Source organism: Pongo pygmaeus, chromosome 2 (assembly GCF_028885625.2).
Source record: "Pongo pygmaeus isolate AG05252 chromosome 2, NHGRI_mPonPyg2-v2.0_pri, whole genome shotgun sequence".
NCBI lineage: Eukaryota > Metazoa > Chordata > Mammalia > Primates > Hominidae > Pongo > Pongo pygmaeus.
The window spans coordinates 165,909,044-165,929,386 of record NC_085930.1 but is presented as its reverse complement, the minus strand read 5'-3'; the positions used below and the strand labels follow the sequence as shown (position 1 = coordinate 165,929,386).

Genomic DNA, 20,343 nt, shown 5'->3' with positions numbered 1-20,343 from the left:
AGGTTGATTCTCAGCTTATTTCCTGCCTTTATAGCTTTGGCAAATTACCTAACTTCTGTAAGTCTTTTTATTAATGTGCAAAATGGAAATAATAATGTGATAATAATGAAAATTACATTATTAATGGACATAATTTTTGTTATCTAGATTAGTGGTTTATGAGATGATCTCCATAGGCCACTCCTGATCTAAAATTTTCAGATTTTATTAATTCAATTTCTAAAACTGCATTTTTAAAAATATAAAAATTAAAGCATGTCCTCAATATTCCTTTTATCCATGTTTATTATGCATAAATTAAAATTGATATTTTATAGATAACAACATTATCTGTGTCACATTTTGTATGTCAGAAATTATCCCTTTTAATTTTAATAATAGCATACTAAAACACATTAGGAATTATTAGGTCATTTGGTTCTTTAATTTTGAAAACTAATTTGAGATTTTTTTTTTTTGCCTCCCTTCAAAATTGAAATTGACTATTTCTTGAAGTAAACTTTTCTCACCTGCATTTTCACTCTCAATCTAGTCGCTTCAGCCAAGAAATAAGGTTTTGTTTGTTTGTTTAACTACTGGTTTCTCAAAAGCACTATGTACTATTTTAAATGAAGTCATTAGTGCAATTCTAAAACGTTCTTAAGCGTGACGTCTTGATGATAATCTAAGAAAATATTTGCTTAGAATTTGCTTATTGCACTAAAAAGTGATAGTGATTAAATAATGCGAGTTGATCATGTAAGCAGTGTGGCTATAGGATTTTTTAATTACAAAATTTTAACTAAATAGTAACAATATTGTACATTTAAAGCCAATTTTAAAGGTTCAGCATCCACATTAATTTGCTTTCTTCAAGTAGTAATACTTGAAATAAATAAAAATCCATGACAATTAGTAAATATGTAGTTATTTTAAAATGTGCCATCCTTGTTGCATAGCAACTATTGATCTTATTATGTGCTTTTTACATACTCTAAAATAATTAAGCACAGACACAAATTGCTATCTACTTTTTTGCATGTTAAAACCATTTAAGCTATGAAGTTTATTTTTATATGTGTATTATATATTTGTAAAAAGAACATTTCATTCTTTGGCAAAGGCACAGTGACCCAAGAAGGAGATGACAATGTCATATTAATGATTCTCCTTTCTCATGAGAAGACTTTTAGAGAACTTTTTATTCATAGTCTCAATAGCTAACACAGCCAAGGCATAATTATTAGTCCTTTGCTTTTCTGGTCTGGATCTTGATTTACTGTTAGCTAAATGATAACATTTATTAACAAGAAGTCATGCCCTTTCAACCAAATGAAATGTCCATTTATACTATAGAAAATTATACATGCCAAAACACCTCTGCAATATAATTAATTCATTAGAAAGATATCATGGTCCTAGCAAGAACTTATAGAATATTATATAGAATCATTTTTACCACCAAATTAACTTAATAGCATAAAGCAAGAACATAAATGCTTTTATATGTCAGATGCTAACACTAACTTGTTTTACTCTGTGTTAGCACCTCAAGGACAGGGTACAGTGAACAGAACTACTAGAGGGGATCATAAACAGAGACCTTTTCTCCAGTGAAGTGTATCTGAAAACCCCTAGTGGGGTGTGAATATGGAGGTGGGAAATTTCTACAAAAGCAAAAGCAGGCAAGTTTACTCCATCATACTAAGAGAAGGACCTCAGGAGTTTGAGAAGAGGAATGACTCTCTGAATCTCTATCCATGTTAATTCCATTAGTAAAATTTCTGAGTCAAAAGACGGGAAGTTTACAATATCTCTTGGTACATATTGACAAATTGCTTTCCAAAAATGTTGCTTTAATTTGTAGTCCCTTAAAGAGTAGGTATGAGAGACGATCTCACTAGATCTTAACCACAGTGTTAAACTATTCTATCAGTTGGATGGATAAACAATCTTTCATTGTTCTAATTTGAATACTTTGGATTATACAAAATAGGGTTGATAATCTTCATTTTCAATTTTTAAACATAGATTGGTAAGAATAAGGAAAGTGAATAAGTGCAGACCAGTCAGTTGAATACCCTGAGGCTAATAAAAATGAGAAAGAATTAAAGAAGCTGGGCCTTAGAGAAGAAGGAAAAGAAAAGGCCTATACTACAAAATAAAACAAAATAAGAATGAGACACAAATAGCAACATTAGTCCATATTCTCCAATTTTGTTTTGGTCCATGTGGTACTATTGTTACAGTGATCATTTTTATTATTTCGTGACTGTGTACCCTGATGGACAAGGGAAGGGGTACTTATTTTTAGAGGGCTACTATTGGCTGAGTATGGCCAACTGTTTGAAGATTGGAAACGCAAGTGACAAATTTAAAATTGTCTGAGGCAGCAAGAATACCTAAAGGGTTTCAGTATGCTGGATGGCAGAGTCAGGGATTCCTGGTAGAGATGTTAGTTTGAAGGAGGCCACTGCTTGTTGCTGAGGTTACAAGTTATGGGGTCCAATCCCCAAGGAGAAGAATCTGATAAATCCAAACAAGTTGTCAGGACTTCAGTCAAACAATCTGAATTTTGGCGACCAGCTCCATTTCTAGAGGAAAATTTAAGACATAATAAGAAAACTAAGGCAGAAGGCCAGTGCTAGGCATAGACACCAGTCACGAAAGAGAATGAGCTGGGAATGCTTTAGGTCAGTGTGTAGAATAGGGCCCAGGGATCAATCAAGGAGTACTGGAAGTTTATGGCAGAAAGATGACTGCTTTTAACTCAATGACTAGAGCTGTAGATGGTCTGAGAAGGTACGGACTAACAATTTTTAAAATATTACTTTTATTATTTAAAATTATGAAAGTAATACCTATTCATTGTTGAAACTCTGAAAACTATAAAAAAGTCCAAAGACCAAAACCAAGGCAATTTTTTTTGTTCTCTAACAGCAAATATTTCTCTGTAAATAATAGCAAGCTAAATGCTTATTCATTTTACTTTGTCAGGGTATATATGTCAAAAGTCCAAAACCAAATAATTCTAAGACATTTTCCATTCTTTTATCTTCTTATAGGAGAAGAAGAGAAGTTGTAAGAATTATTTCCCTGGTTTTAAGAATATGATCAAATGTAGATTGTGACAGTTGATGAGGAAATAAGAAAATATTTAAAAGCAAAAAAAAAAAAAATGCTTTTGCATGAGAACCAAGAGCTATCTTACAAGATTCCAAAATGTGTTATAATTTTTTATTCTCCATTATGTTGTCTAATATTTTGGAAAAGACACATTCCATAAGCATGTCTGGTCTAGGAAATTCCAGATGGAATCAAAAGTGTGCATAGAAGCAAATAAATCTATCTGGAAGAGTCTTCTGACAAATGGTCAGAATTTTTAAAACGCAAATAGGTTGCATGCTGATGAAAGCCACGCTACCATTACCTTCTCCTTCCAGTTATCATCACTCAGCAGCTTCTGTTTAAGGGTTTCTTGCAGCTGCTCGATGCTTTTCTGATGTGAAATCAGCATCAATTCCCTGAAAATCATAAACCCGACAAATGAGTCAATACTTACCCCTAACACAATTCCTAAGTTGTAGTTCCTGGGTCAGAAGATATTACTTCAAAACATAGTCTGTTTATTTTCTTTAGCAGTATATATGCTGCTACTACATATCATTTTAACTATTAACAGCAATTTGCAAGTGCTGCATATATGGTATTTTTCCCAGGCTTAATTTTTGCTTAATAAGCAATAAGATATTATTTTGGCAATAAACACTAACTACATATGCAGAGTCACAAATACAATAAAATGTCTTCTGGCTGTTCATGTGTGCAAAAAATAAAATAAAATGTTATAAGTTGTGGTTCAAAAAGTATAAGACTAAATTCTAAAATAGCACCAGACAATATTTGGTTTCTTTAAAAAAGGAAAATATGTTGGGATATGCCATTAAGCCAATACATGTTAGCAGTTCCTGTGAAATTTTCTTTTCTTTTACTTATCTTAAATATTGATAGGAACAAACCAAATTAAGTAGAGAGATGTGTGATGTCAGGGATGCAATATAGCATAAAACATATTAGAAATTAGAAAACATAAAGATCACTTTATTATCTTAATCCACATAAGCAGATCTTAATGCTTAGCTTGTGATCTTCTGGATGGAAGTAAGGACAGGAGGAAATTAAAGAGAGAATTTCACAGGGGCACTGAAATTAAGATAAAAAATCAACAGTAGCAGCAAAAGTATGCTTATTGATCAGGGATCCTTCCTCCTTGTATGATCACTATGACTCTTCTCATGTTCTATGTATGTGATTTTTCTCTATTGCTCATTCGTTCTTCTAATCCTTTTGTTTTTCATCATCACTCTCTTCCTTTTAGCTCTGACCCTTCTGCAAAAACCTGTGACTTTCATTTATAATTGCATGTTCAACACCTCCACCCTAATGATCCATCAACACCAAAAATTTTATACATCAAAAACCAAAATAAACATCATCTCCTACAATCTTTCCTTTCCTCCTGACTTCTGAAAACCTTCAAGGGTCATTTCTGAAGGTTTGAATCATCTCTGACATTTCCTTCTCTCTCTTTTACAACAACCATGCAGTAGCAAGTTCTATATAGTCTACTTCTTTGGGGTACCTCAAACTATTTCCTCCTTTCCTAATACCAAGACCCAAGATAGGCAGAAGAAAGTAAAAAATATCAGAGTTGTAATCACGGAAAACAGAAAAACAATAGACAATATCAGTGAAACAAAAATTTGTTTCTTTGAGATCAATAAAATTAATAAACCTCAAGGTAGACTAATCAGGAATAAAAAAGAGAAGTCAGAAATTACTAATATCAGAAATAAGAGGGATGATACTACTACAGATCCCTCAGATATTAAGATGATAACACAGAAATATTATGAGCAGCTTTATAATAAATATTATGAACAGTTTTATGTCATTAATTTTGACAACTCTGATGAAATGGACAAAATTTTTAAACAAACTACCAAAGCTCACTAAAGAAGAAATAGATAACATGAATAGTTGATAATTATGGTAAGTTTAATTTACTATGAATGTTCTAAACTTACATGTGCCTATTAAAATAGCCTCAAAATATATAGAGCAAAACTTGATATAATTGTACAAAGAAATTCTTAAATCCACACCTTAGTGGTAGACTCTACCACAGATTTCTCAGTTATAGACAAATCAGCCCAGGACCACCACATATGTCAATGGAAGTATAAACTGCACAACTCCAGACTGTTATGGTGAATGTCTTTGCTATAGTTGTATAATGTAGCAATCCAGGGTAAAGCAAATAAATAGTTAATTAAAGATATAGGAGACTTAAGGTTCATAAGATAGATTTAAGGTTCACATCTAGAACCTTGTACACAATTAGTGGATAAATACATCATTATTTTCCAGCTCATATGGAACTGACCACTTCTAGGACAAAAAGTAAGTTTTAGCTAATTTCAAACAATTGTTATACTGTAACCTGCATTGTTCAATATGGTAGCCACTAGCTTCATGTAATTATTGAGCAGTTAAAATGTGGCCAGTTCACGTTAAGATGTGCTATAAATGTAGAATACTAACAATTTGAAAATTTAGTACAAAATATCTAAAATACCTGTGATAACATTTTAAGACAATTACATATTTAAATAATATTTTGGATAGTTTGAGTTAAATACATTATTAAAATTGATTTTACTTGTTTATTTTTATTCTTTAATGTGGCAACTAAGCATTGTAAAATTACATATGTAGAAGTATAACATAATACTTCTATAGAATAGCACTGTGATAATGTGTATTCCATGAAAACAAAGAAATGTCCGTAACAAAAGATAAATAGCTTCAAGTATTTTTAAAATTTTTAAATGTACTTTTGAATAGCTCATGAGTCAAATAAAAATCACAATTGGTATTTGAAAATACTTCGAACTGAACAATAATGAAATTATTAATTACTATCAAAACGAATGGAATAAGGCTACAGCAGAATAGATAAATTGTGGTATACCTTAGCATACAATATAGATGAAGAAATGAATAATCCTCAGCTACATAAAACTTTATAAACAAATCTCAGAAACATAATATTGAATGCAAAGAACAAATTAGAATGATACATATGGAATGATTTTATTTATGTGAAGATAAAATACATGCAAAATCTAACATTTTTTAGGAATACAAACATGCTTGGTAAAATTATAGAGAGAAACATGGACACAATAGATGTTATCTGTAGGTTTTTGTAGATGCTGTTTATCAGTTTTAGGAAGTTTCCTTCTATTCCACATTTGTTGAGAGCCACAAAATGCAGGCTGGTGGTTTTCTCTGAGGAAGGAGAGAATGAGATGGAATTGGGGAGAAGCAAAAGAAAACTTCAAAGATAATGGTAAGCTTCTTTTTCCTAAACTGAGTGGTTGATACACAGATGTTCACTGTATTGAAGCTCTTTATATTTGATACCTGTATAAACCTTCAATGTATCTACTCAAAATTTATTAAAAAAAATAATTATTGATACAGCCAGAGGACAGAGTAGAATGTGTATGTGGAAGAAAGAGAATTCAAGGTAAAAACCAAGGTGAAGAAATGTGCAGGTGACTTGTACGTCACTCTCCTGTGTGATGGGGTTTGCTGTCCTCTCTGAACAAGGCAGTGTCATCCAGCCCTGGAGATACAGAGGTGAATTAGGAAGGGAGAGTCACTGTTCAAATTGTGCTCAAAATCCAGCAAATGTAAAAGGGAGATCTATTAACGTGTGAGGCAGACCCAGCAGGCTTGATGCTTGCACATTAGTCTTTAGGCTGGAAAAATGGAAGTAAAGAAAAAGGAATAAAGAATGAGGACAGCAAAAGTGAGATTACATCAAAAATTTTACTCAGGGCTTTCTTCCAAATATCTGGCCATTCCTGTCTCCTTTGCAGAGTCATCTTCCTCTAATGCAATCTAGCTGCTGACAACTCCCAAATTTTATCTCCAGTTCAGATCTGTTCCTGAGTATCTGAGTCATGTATCCAACTCTCCACCTGACTGTTTTACTTTATTTTAGAAACATCTTAAGTTTAACATGTATATACTCTCAGCGGCTTACAATATCAAAGTTTATTTTTCTTGGATTATGTTTTATCTGCTTCCTTGCTCCACATTTTGTACCAGGATACAGCCCAGGGAGCAGCTCTTACTTGAGAATGCTGTTATTGCGGCAAGAAACAAAACAAAACAAAGCCAAAACACAGAATCTCTTAAAGCTTCTGCTTAGAATTGGTATATATCACTTCTCTCACGTTTCATTGGCAGAACAAATCAATTGACCAAGTCTGATAGCAATCAGGTGAGGATAGCACAGTCCTCTCACTGGGAGGTGCACTGTAAGTCACCTCACTGGCACCAATGGACTCCATCACAACTCTGAAATCCCACGGGAAGCCTACCCTAAAGGAGGGGAACATTTCTTGCTTGGACTGTGATTCTTTTTACTGGCAGTAATTTCTAAGTTCAATTTTTGCCACAGCTTCTAGCTTTCTTCTCTGAAATGGGCCTCTTTTTCATTATCTGGCTTGGCCACATCTGAAGAAGCTATTAGGTTTTGCCCTTGGGACACCAACAGCTTTCTCAGCTTCCTTATGGTCTGTAGATGGTGGGTGGTTAAGGGGGTTGCCTCTTTGTTTGTTTGTTTATTTATTTATTATTATTATTTTTGAGACAGAGTCTCGCTCTGTGGCCCAGGCTGGAGTGCAGTGGCGCGATCTCGGCTCACTGCAAACTCCGCCTCCCGGGTTCACGCCATTCTCCTGCCTCAGCCTCCCGAGTAGCTGGGACTACAGGCGCCCGCCACCACGCCTGGTTAATTTTTTTTGTATTTTTTTTAGTAGAGACGGGGTTTCATCGTGTTAGCCAGGATGGTCTCGCTCCTGACCTCATGATCCGCCCACCTCAGCCTCCCAAAGTGCTGGGATTACAGGCGTGAGCCGCCGCGCCCAGCTGCCTCTTTGTAATCCATCACCCCTGCCCCTCTCCTCCAGGCAATCAGTGCTTTGGTTTCTGTCACTATAGATTAGTCTGCATTTTTGGGATATGTAGATATATTCTGAAATACTGTATATTCTGAAAATACACTATATATATATGATTCTGAAGTCATACAGTATATTCTTTTTTGGTCTGGCATCTTTTACTCAGCATAATTATTTTAGATTCATCCAGGTTGTACCTTATGGACAGTTCGTTCATTTTATTGCTGAGTAGTGTTTCATTGTACAGATACACTACAATCTGTTCATCCATTCATCTGTTGGTTAACATTTAGGTTGTTGTATATATTTTGGCTATTAGAAATTAAGCTGCTGTCAATACCTGTGTACAAGTTTTTGTATTGATACATGGTTTCATTTGTCCTGGGTAAATACATAGGCATGAAATGGCTGGGTAACAAGGTAGGTATATATTTAACTTTTAAAGAAACGTCCAAACTGTTTTTCTAATAAGTTGTACTATTTGACATGCCTACCAGTAGATTATAAGAGTTCAAGTTCCTCCATATCTTTGTAAACACTTGATACTTTCAGGTTTTAAGTTTTTACATATTCTAAAAATGTACAGTAGTATCTCATTGTGGTTTTAGTTTGCATTTCCCTAATGAGTAATGATACTGAGCATCACTTTATGTGCTTATTTTATTAGTCATTTGTATATATTTGGTGTTGTCTATTTAAGTCTTTTGTTCATTTTTTATTGGGATGTTTATGTTCATATAACTGAGTTTCTAAATATCATTGTATATTATACGAAAACTCCTTTATTATATAGATCATTTGCAAATATATTATTCCAGTCTGTGGTTTTTATTTTCATTCTCTTAAAGTGTCTTTTGAAGAACACATTTTTAGTTTTGATGAAGTTGAATTTATCTCTTTTATCTGTTGAATGTCACTGATTTTTATGTTAAACTAATCCTATATTCTTATGATAAACTCCACTTATTCATGATTTATTTCCTTTTTATATGTTATCTTGATTTTAGCCCCTTCAATTTGCTAAAATTTTGTTTAGAATTTTTGTATCAATGCTCATTAGGAATGTTGGTCTGTTAATTTTCTTGTTATGTCTTTGTCAGGTTTTGTTTTCAGAGTAATACTGGCTTCATAAATTAAGATGGGAACTGTTCTTTCTTATTCAATTTTCAGGAAGAGTTTGAGTATAAACAGGATTATTTTTTCCTTAAATGCTTGGTAAAATTCACCAGTAAAACCTCTGGGCTGGAAGTTTTCTTTGTGAGATTTTAAATTACAAATTCCATTTCTTTAAAAGATACAGAACTATTCATGTTATCCATTTCTTCTTTAGTGAGCTTTGGTAGTCTGCTTTAAAAATTTTGTCCATTTCATCAGAGTTGTCAAAATTAATGACATAAAGCTGTTCATAATATTTATTATAAAGCTGTTCATAATATTTCTGTATTATCATCTTAATATCTGAGGGATCTGTAGTATCATCCCTCTTATTTCTGATATTAGTAATTTCTGACTTCTCTTTTTTATTCCTGATTAGTCTACCTTGAGGTTTATTAATTTTACTGATCTCAAAGAAACAAATTTTTGTTTCACTGATATTGTCTATTGTTTTTCTGTTTTCCATTGATTACAACTCTGATATTTTTTACTTTCTTCTGTCTATCTTGGGAATTTTTTTCCTCGCCTCTTTTTCTAATTTCCTAAAGTGGAAGCTGGAAACTTATTTTCTTTTTTCACATAGACATTTGTCCCTAAGTTTTTCTTTGGTGACGTCTCATAAATTTTGATGTTTTCATTTTCATTTAGTTCAAAATACTTTCTAATTTCCCTTTTGATATTTTATTTGACCACTGTCTTATTTAGAATTGTTACATAATTTACAAATATTTAGGGGACTGTCAAGATAATCTTCTGTATTTGATTTCTACGTTAATTACACTGTGACCAGAGAACATACAGTACTCTGTATTATTTAAATCCTTTAAAATTTCTTTGGTTTTATTTCATGTCCCAATCATACAGTCTGTCTCAGTGAGTAATCTGTATAACCACGGGGGGAAAATGTGTATTCTGCTATTGTTGGGTGAAATGTTGTATAAATGTCAATTATGTTAATTGATTACAAAGTTCAAGTCTTCTATAGCCTACTGATTGTCCTATTACTTGTTTTATCAGCTATTAAGAGGGGGTATTGACATCTTTAACAATAATTGTGAATTTGCCTACTTCTTGGAATTCCATCCAGTTTTTGCTTCCTGTATTTTTAAGGTCTGTTATTAGATGTGCAAATATTTAGAAGTGTTATATCCTCCTGATGAGCTGACCTACTTATCATTATAAAATGAACTTCTTTACTTCTGGTAATATTTTTTTGTTCCGAAATCTACTTTGTAAACCCATTATAGCTTTCTGATTGGGGTCAGTGTGTTATGTTTTTTCCCATTCTTTTATTTTTGACCTCGTATGTCTTTATATTTAAAATATGTTTCCTGCAGGCAGCATATATCTAAATCTTACTTTCTTATACAACCTGATAATCTCTGCATTTTAATTAGAATGTTTAGACAATTTACATTTAATTTAATCATTGATATAGTTAGGCTTAAATCTACCATTTTGCCATTTCTTTCCTATTTTTCCCATCTGTTTTTTCTTCCCTTTCCCTTCTTTCTGTTTTCCTTTGGATTTTGCATGTTTTATGATTCAATTTTATCTTTTTTGTTGGCTTATTAGCTATAACTCTTTGTTTAGTTTTATTTTAGTGGTTGCTATAGGGTTGATAATAGACATTCTTAGCTTATCGCAGTTGTGATAGGCTGAATAATTGCCTCCAAAGATGTCCATATCTGAATCTGTGAGTATGTTTCCTTATATGGGAAAACGGATTTTGTAGATGTGATAAAGTTAAGGATCTTGAGGTGAGGAGATTATTTTGAATTATCTGGATGGGCCAGAGGGTTAGTGTGGGGGAAGGTTATATGACAATGAAAGCAGAGATTGGATTCATGTGGCCAGGAGCTAAGGAATGCTGACAACTTGTAACATATGGAAGATGTAAGGAAGGTCTTCTCTGGATCCTGCAGAGGCAACCAGCCCTGCTGACACCTTGATTTTAGCCCCTTAAGATTCATTTGAACTTCTGATCTCCAGAACTGTAAGACAATAAATCTGTGTTATTTTAAGCCACTAAATTTGTGGTCATTTGTTACAGCAGCAATAGGAAACTAATAAAATGGTCTTCCTATAAGTGGTATTGTACAGCTTCAGCAATAATATGAGAATATCATGATAGTAACTTGATCAAGCTAAGGAGCAGCTGTCAATGGAAATAAAGTAGCACTTCACCTGGTTTTCAAAATGCCAGGATCATAGAATAAATGTGTCTAGTCACGTGCTTGTTAGAAGTATCCAGAGATCCTAACAATTTGATCCACTTAATTTCTTAAATTAGGTTTCTTGTTGGAAAAGAAGTCTTACTGATTAGAAAATCCAAATGAGCATCTCCTGATAGTGCCTGTGAATACATTAGAAGCTACCTTTACTATAAAGTAGATGGCACTGAATATTTGAGATGCTTGAATTTCAGTCTCCCTGGATATAGTTATAATTTTGATACCATAAAAAGTAGAATCCATTCCAAATGCATTCCTCTGATGGACTCAGTACATGGAACTCATGTTAAATGTAACCTTTTGGAAGAAAAACTTAATCTACTAAGTCTAGTAGATTATAGCAGCTAAAATATAGTAAGCTAGGATGCAAACAATGTTAATGAAGTGATAATTATTCACTGAATTTTCAAGGAATTATGAAGTTCTTTATGACATTTCTAACAAAGTATATGGTGTTATGAGTAAATTGTTATAAAAATATAAATTTGTATCTGTGATGGTAATTTTGCTTGATATTATGGTTACAGAAATGAGAAAGGCTTTTATACCTCTTTGATTCCCTGCTGAGCCCCCTTTACTGACTCTAAGAAATCTTCAGTGAGACTCTTTGATGGGATAAAGCAGAAAGAATAATTATACATGATGTTATATGCACTCATTGTTCTTGATTAGAATGGAATGGGCAGTGAGTAACGTATACAGGAATGATTATATGTGTGTAAAAGATAATCTAGATTCCAAAAATAAAAATCACACTTGTACAGTACAACCATGGGGCTGCTCACACATTGTTCAAGATCATAAAACAATCTTAGGACATTGATAAAGAGAAAACAATCTTGTGTTGAAAAAAAACTATGAAGAACCAACTCTGACTCAAGTAGGACTTTTTGCTAGAAATTTAGAGGAATTATAAGAAATAAAATATTTATTGTAAAGGCATAGTACATATTTTTCCATGTTATAAGTAGCTGAAAATGTATACCTATTTAGGTATTTGACTTCTTTTTCTAGAACCAGTTCAAGAGATGTTGATGTTTTAGAATTATAGGAAACGACATAGATTTAGATCCTAAATTTAAATTTTACTAAGAATCTAATAAAGAAGATTGCCACTAGAATCCAGGACTTCTCATTGTACTCCTAGGTCTGATTTTTGAAAGTCAAAAGCTCTCTGGCCTGAAAGAAAAACTGGAGCTTCCCGGTTTTAAACTCCATGATCAGTTGTTTGATAGAAATTAAATTCATTCCCATCCATGCATGCATCCATCCCTACAGCAAATATTGAGTGCTGACTATGTGTCTGGCACTGTTTTATTCTCTGGGAATATAGTGGTTCTTTCTTTTCATTCCTTAGAAATATGTTAATACAACTCCCTCAGTTTTAGAAGAAATGAAGACCTGAGTGATAAATGACTATCTGAGGTGACATGATTCACAAGTGACAAAGCTAGCTCAAGCTTATGCCAGCCAGCAGTATGTCATGCTGTCTTTGCTTTGCATATCTCAGATGGAGGTGTGGCTATTGACATTCTACCCTGCAATTTCACCAAATAGCTTTAAAATTAAAATTTTTGGAGTTGCCACAATTAGGACTTATTCACAATTAAGAGTATTTATTTTAAAAACTTTATTAAATTATTGGACCAAAAGGAAAATGAGAATCTAATTTCTTATGTACATGCGAATCCAGATTCTCTTAATTGCAGTTAAAAACATAACTGCAAACAAATGTCAAACCATAATGCCAGAATGACAGTTTTAAATTCTGTTTCACAAGTTGTTCTTTTAGAGATGTCTTCACATTGTCAATCAAAGAGATAATTTTGATTTTGCCACAACTCCTGCCTCTGTTAAAAGAAGTGAGCGTGTGATAACATAAGAAGCTTGGCAAGCCTCTTGTTCTGAGAGCTGTTGATGGATAGGAAATCAGAGAAAGAGGTGAGTCTTGGAGAAAAAACCTGATAAGATTTATTGTTTCAATTATTACTTAGAACATTTCATAATGCTTTAAACTAACAGATTAGCATCTGTATTAGTATGTTTTAACACTGCTATAAAGACATACCTGAGACCGGGTAATTTATGAAGGGAAGAGGTTTAATTGACTCAAAGTTCAGCATGGCTAGGGGAGGCCTCAGGAAACTTATGGCAAATCATGGCAGAAGACGAAGAGGAAGCAAGGCACATTCTTTACAATGTAGCAGGAAGGAGACGTGCCAAGAAAAGGGGGGAAGAGCCCCTTATAAAACCGTTAGATGTCATGAGAACTCACTCACTATTACAAGAACAGCATGGGGGAAACTGCCCCCACAATTCAATTACCTCCACCTATTCTCTCCCTTGACACGTGGAGATTATGGGAATTACAATTCAAGATGAGATTTGGGTGGGGACACAAAGCCTAACCATATCAGCATCCAAATGGAATCACTCCAAGGATTAATCTTTACAACTGTATGAGTAAAGCAGATAATAATGAATTCAACAGATATTTACTGAATATCTTACATGGCCAGTACAGGGAATAAAAATTAATAAGACATGGTGCTTTAAGGGGTTAGCAATCTAAAGAAAGATGAAAGAGAGGAAACTAATACTTTCTGAGTACCTACAACCTACTAGGCACAATATTTTAAAATTCTTAAGAAGATAGCTATTATTAAAATGCCCACGTTACAGATAGGGAAAAGAAGCCCTAATTGCCCAAGCTTAACAGTGGTCAAGTTGGGATTTACTCTATGTTTACCTAATTCTAAAGTCCATTCTTTTTAAATTAAGAATGGACTTTATCTTGCATCACTTCTTAATCCTTTTTCATATCTAATACTAGATATAGCTAATCACTAGTCATTGCTTCTAGAATTTATGAAAATATAACAAGCCTCAATGAAATAAGTAACACTTAGTTTACATTTTTAGGATGTAGTTGTGAATTATTTTTATTCTATTTTCCATCTGAAGATATAGCTTTACTTCTTATTCTACCAAGGCACTAGAAAGCAGAGGACACCATCTCATATTTATTGAGTGAAGAGAAGAATACTGAGGGGGTTGGGGGTGAACAAGAAATTGAGAGGAGAGGAGAAGGGACACAAAAAGAACATTGCTTTCTGCAGGGCCGTGAGTCTCCTAAAGACTCAGTGTTACAACATGGTTCAGAAAGATGTCACACTGAGAAAGGATGACAAAACTTAGCCCTTCAAGACAAATACTTAGGAAATTGTGCAAACAGTAGAGAAGAGAACATGAGTTATAAGGTCAGACCCAACAGAGCTTGATTTCTGTCTTTGTCAATGATGTCACCCTGAGCAAGAAATTTAGCCTCAGTTAAATTAACATTAATGTCCTCATCTCCAAAATGTGCAAAATGACACCTGCTTCACCAGTGAGGCAGGTGTGGCAGGCCACAGCTCTGCTAGCCAGTGCCCTTGTGCAAATTTGGAAATGGCTTCTCTTCTGGGTTGGTGAATTAGAAAAAGTGCTCCCTCGGTCTGAGGGAAGACCTGTGGACACAGGGCTTGGTAAGGAGAGATCGTAAACTTATGCAAGAAAAGTGAACCCTTTCCTCCGGCAAGTAGCTATGATGGCAGAGCCCAGGCTGGCCTCCTGTCCCCCTCAGCCCTTCCACTGAGCCTCACAAAATGGTGCATGGCATTGTGCACAGGGTGCCGTGAAGGCAAGATAAGATAATGTCTACAGAAGCACTTAGAGGGCTCCTCATTGTGAAACCTGCGGATAGGTAAAAGAGCTTGAGAAAGAGAAAGGAAAAACGGGAGGGGAGAAAAAGGGAGGGAAAGAAAGAGGAGACAGGAGGAGGGATAAAGAGAAAATGAGAAAGCAGGTATGTTTAATCATGAGGTCCTGCCATATATTTGAGAACAGGAGACTACGAACCTCTTGTAATAATGTGCTGGGTTTTGTGTATACTTTTCTGAAGTGAGTGTATTCTCTGTCTGTTCTCATGCTGCTATAAAGAACTGCTCGAGACTGGGTAATTTATAAAGGAAAGAGGTTTAATTGACTCACAGTTCCGCATTGCTGGGGAGGCCTCAGGAAACTTACAATCATGGAGTAAGGCAAAGGAGAAGCAGACACCTTCTTCACAGGGCGGCAGGATGGAGTGAGTGCCGGGCAAAGGGGGAAAAGCCCCTTATAAAACCATCAGATCTCGTGAGAACTCACTCACTATCACGAGAACGGCATAGGAGTAACTGCCCCCATGATTCAATCACCACTACTGGGTACCTCCCATGACACATGGGGATTATGGGAACTACAATTCAAGATGAAATTTGGGTGGGGACACAGCCAAACCATATCAGTGAGGGTTCATAGCTTTCAACTAAAAAGAAAAAGATGAAGGAGAGAGGAGAGGCCAAAAGAGAAGTTAATGTAATGCAGGTGAGGGTGAGGGAAGTGGATAAAACCCTTCCCTGTAGCCTAAAAATTATGCTTTATGGGGAAATGGGGACAATTTAGTAAACTGCATTTAAGATACATAAGTATCTTAATACAGAGCCAAACAGATGCAGATGTATATTATTTATATCTCAGAATAATTTGCACATAAGCAACTTGCACCTAACTTTAATTACGACTAAGCTTTTCCTCTAACAACACTCTTCATTATTCCCATCATGTTATGGGCAAATTGACCACAATAAATCTTTTTCTGTATTTTTTCTTGGAGTTTACCAAGATAAAGACAATACAGCATCTAAGAATGCAAAGGGTATGAGAGCTATTATAAACAGTGTGTGTTCTGGCTGTATGGTTGTAGGCCACATGCTGGTGTAAGCGAATTTCTCCAAGTGATATATGTAGGCAGTCTTCAAGCTTAAACACATATGTCCTTATAAAATATATTTGTACATTTGTTATAGAGAATTTAGGACATATTTTACTACAGAAATAGTTTTCCCTAAGGATGGAATTAGGCGCCCCCGTCAGCCCACAGGACACTTTTTAACCCATAATATGCCTGAAGGAGTGTTGCACATTCACAGTTCTGGGCAGAGTTCTAGCCTTGGCCACCAAGACCTTGTGTCCCAGTAGGATGGGAGCTGAGGGCTGTCTTTACAAGAACTTAAAAAATGGCCACACTTTTCTCTGACATCATCCTTATGCCTTGCTGCATCTCTCTCCATCATAAAGGAAATCCCTTTCACCAGTCCTAGTGTGTCCGTGACCAAGCTGGCCAGACTGTCTTCACCTGCAGAATCCCATGATTCGAGAAGACCTACTTGTTTTCCTTTCATTGAAGATTCTTCTCTACCTTTCACTTCCTCAGCTGAGTATGGGGAAGAAAGCAATGCCCAAATAAATAGATTTGTACTAATCAATGAACTATTTCCTAGTTACTAACTCCCTTATTTCTCCAAATTCAGAAGTTCTGCTAGTTTTTTTCTAGGATCACCTCTGGGTTTTTACATCGTTTTCTCCTCTTCTGAAACTACACAGCTTCTAAATGCACAATTTGTGACCTCAGCAAGGGCTCTGCTCTCCTGAGGGGTCAGGGAGGAAGGTTGGTGTGTATCTGACACTGCTTGGATTTATGAAAGCACACACAGTCAGTGGGAGTGAATGGGGCTCTGGCCTTTGGTGAGCACATCTGGTAGCCTGGTTGGTTCTAATGCTTCCATAGCAGTGGTTTGGTACTTTACCAAGTGGCAGATTCCTAGGCACTACCCAGACCTACTGAACCAGAATCTCCTAGGGTATTATCAAGCATCTCTATATTAAAAGTGTTTCCTGAGCCCAGCTGCTTCTTTTGGAGGGACGTTCACACCTCCAACTGCTTAAGGAAATTTCTTATTTAAAAGTCCCATTGGTGCTTCAAATCAAAGCTTCAAGAGCAAACTTGCTAAGCTGAGACAGGGTCAGTTTACTGAAGGAAAAAAATGGAAAGAGGAAAGTCAAGTTCAAGTGTGAATTTTAAGGAATGTCTGCAATCAGGTGATCACAAGAGGGAAGGAGAAAGAACCAAAACAGAGCTAGAAAAGAGACCGAATAACAGGTTACCCCGGAGCCAAAAGACCACCATTTCAAGACAAGTTAGGACAGTAATGTCAAAAGCTTCTGAAGGTCATTTGTTCTTCAGAATATCTTTTTTTTTTTTTTTTAATGAAGTTTTGCTTTTGTTGCCCAGGCTGGAGTGCAATGGTGCGGTCTCGGCTCACTGCAACCTCTGCCTCCCAGGTTCAGACGATTCTCCTGCCTCATCCTCCCAAGTAACTGGGATTACAGGCGTCCACCACCACGCTCAGCTAATTTTTGTATTTTTAGAAGAGACGGGGTTTCACTATGTTGGCCAGGCTGTTCGCGAACCACTGACTTTAGATGATCCATCCACCTCGGCCTCCCAGAGTGCTGGAATCACAGGCATGAGCCACCATGCCCGGCTGAGAAGATCTTTTTAACCCTTAGGCTCACCATGGAGTAAGCAGTGGCTATTTTACTATTACCCACTTGACATAGACACTTAACCCAACAGAAACTGACAGGGGGTAGGAGCTGGAGATTATCATATTTCTCATATCTCTTAGGCTTCACTAGCTATAAAATCCTTTATCAAAACAGTAAATGTCCTGACTTGCTCCCATTGCCAATACCTTCTCCGTCCAGCATCCAGAATGATTTTTCTACAGTGTCACTCTTCTGCTTAAATACCTTCAATGGTTTCTCTTCATTGCACTGAAAACAGCACCCAAACTCCCAAAGGCCTGCAAGGCCCTGCATGATGTGACCCTGCCTGCGTCACTCACACTTACTATGCCACCAGCCACGCTACCCTGCTGTCCTTTCCCAGAACTCACCAACTTGTCTTTTGCTTGTAAAGTTCCTCCCTGGCTCTTGGTCTGGTAACTTCCACTTGTCTTCCTTTAGGAAACGGGCAGAGTATCATCTTCGAAGTCACTTTTACGACCATCCTAGCCAAAGCAGGCACCTCTTCTATCAGTTTCTACTACTTCATATCCATTATCACAATTTATAATTATTCTAGTCAGTTCTCTACTTTTTTGTTTTACTGTTTGTCTCTACCCTTAAAATATAAGCTATGTACCCAGGGTACATAGTACCTGGCATATAATAAATGCCCAACAAATAATTGACAGACTGGCTGAATTACCCAAAGTGATCCATTCATTCATTCACTCACTCAACAAATATTTATTGAGTGGATATGTGTGGCAGCCTCTGGGCAGTTAGAGGACAAGGCAGACAAAATCTGAAAGTAGCCTAGAAAAAAGAAAAAGGCAATGCTTATGTTTAGGAGTAACCCTGTGATTACATGATAACCTACTGGTCTACAAGGACATTTTTTTAAAATTTATTTATTTATTTATTTTGAGACAGAGTCTCACTCTGTTGCCCAGGCTGGACAGCGGCATGATCTCAGCTGACTGCAATCTTTGCCTCCCAGGTTCAAGTGATTCTTGTGCCTCAGCCTCCTGAGTAGCTGGGATTATAGGCATGAGCCACCATGCCCGGCTAATTTTGGTAGTTTTAGTAGAGATGCGGTTTCACCATTTTGGCCAGGCTAGTCTTAAACTGCTGGCCTCAAGTGATCTGCCTGCCTTGGCCTCCCAAAATGCTGGGCTTACAGGTGTGAGCCACCGTGTCTGTCATTTTTATTATGTGACAGACATCATGTCTGTAAACTTAGTGTCACCAATTACTAAGTAAATGTATATTCTGGATAGACTAAAACAGAGAGAATAAAGAAGGTACAAGGGCAATAATACAAGAAAGAAAGAAACGAAAAGAAGAAGAACAGGAGTTAGGTCAGTGATGTCACTATTCTCTGAAAGCTGATAGAAACTGTCCTTCTCACTCAGCATTTAGCGGGTAAGATTATAGTCATAATAATCTTTTTAAAAACATGGCGAAACATATACATCCAAGTGTATGCTATTTCAAAGCAATTCCCCAAGAAAGCTATATATATATTCTACTGAGGTTACTAATCCTCAAAGCATTCATAAAACTCCCTTCTTCAAACTGCAGTCAGAGATAATTTATTAAGCATAGAAAAAGGGGAAAAATTTACTTTATTTTTGATCCCCAATAGTATTTCCCTGGTTGATCCCATCATATTCACTGGACTTATTTTCACTGGACCTATCTGAGACTGTTTCAAATATTCAATGTATTCCTAAAGGATAAAGATCTGTCATACTGACGAGAGTCTAAAACATGCGCTTAAGCCAGTCCTTGGAGAAGAGTTCCAGAAACAATTAGACAAAGACAGGTTCTTCTCAATGACTTCAGTGAAGGAGACAGCATTCATCTGACTAAACAATTAAGCCTAATTAATCTGGCACCATTGGAAATATGATATTCTGGGTAATATAGGAACTGCTCAGATAACCAAAGTTCTAAACCAAATACTTTGAAAATTTTTATTTATTCCATGGTGTCTTTTCAAAGATGTATGATGTGTGTCTTTTGTATAGAATACATAACTGATTTTAATCTTTCTGACTATATACGTTAGCATATGTAGGTTTTATCTCTGCTTACACATGCTGAATCTTTCAACTATCATTCCTTTTTTTATTAATAAGCCTGGCTCTTATACATTTCATTGTTATAAAATTGCAGCTTCTAATAAATGGCAGAGGAGGTGGGGTGGAATAGTCAGGTAAGTAGAGGGTACACTTTCGGTGTTGAAGGGTGAAGAATAAATGGTGGGGGGATATCAGCTCTGCAGTTGCTAATCTTATTCAATGAAATATAAGTAATTATAAAATCACCCCAGGACGGACGAGAGACCCTATGAACTACACAGACTTCCTGCTTGCCTGGTGTAGAAACAGATATGGTGCCAAGGGAACAGTGTTGACAAGGAAGAGTTCTGAGACAAAAAAATCTAATTCTAAGATAACTGCTACCCACTCCCCTGGGCCCACCCCCAGACTCAGCAAACAGGC

At 35.7% G+C, this 20,343-nt stretch overlaps 1 protein-coding gene across 4 annotated transcripts in view; it reads right to left on the bottom strand.

Annotated features, from left to right (window-relative positions):
- Positions 1 to 20,343, bottom strand: part of LEKR1 (leucine, glutamate and lysine rich 1) — a 214,577-nt gene that overhangs the window by 31,714 nt on the left and 162,520 nt on the right. For all 4 annotated transcript variants that reach the window (XM_054483977.2, XM_054483979.2, XM_054483980.2 and 1 more), the window contains one exon: positions 3,410 to 3,503. In XM_054483977.2, the coding sequence (XP_054339952.1) occupies positions 3,410 to 3,503 (94 nt within the window). The remainder of the gene's footprint in view (positions 1 to 3,409; positions 3,504 to 20,343) is intronic.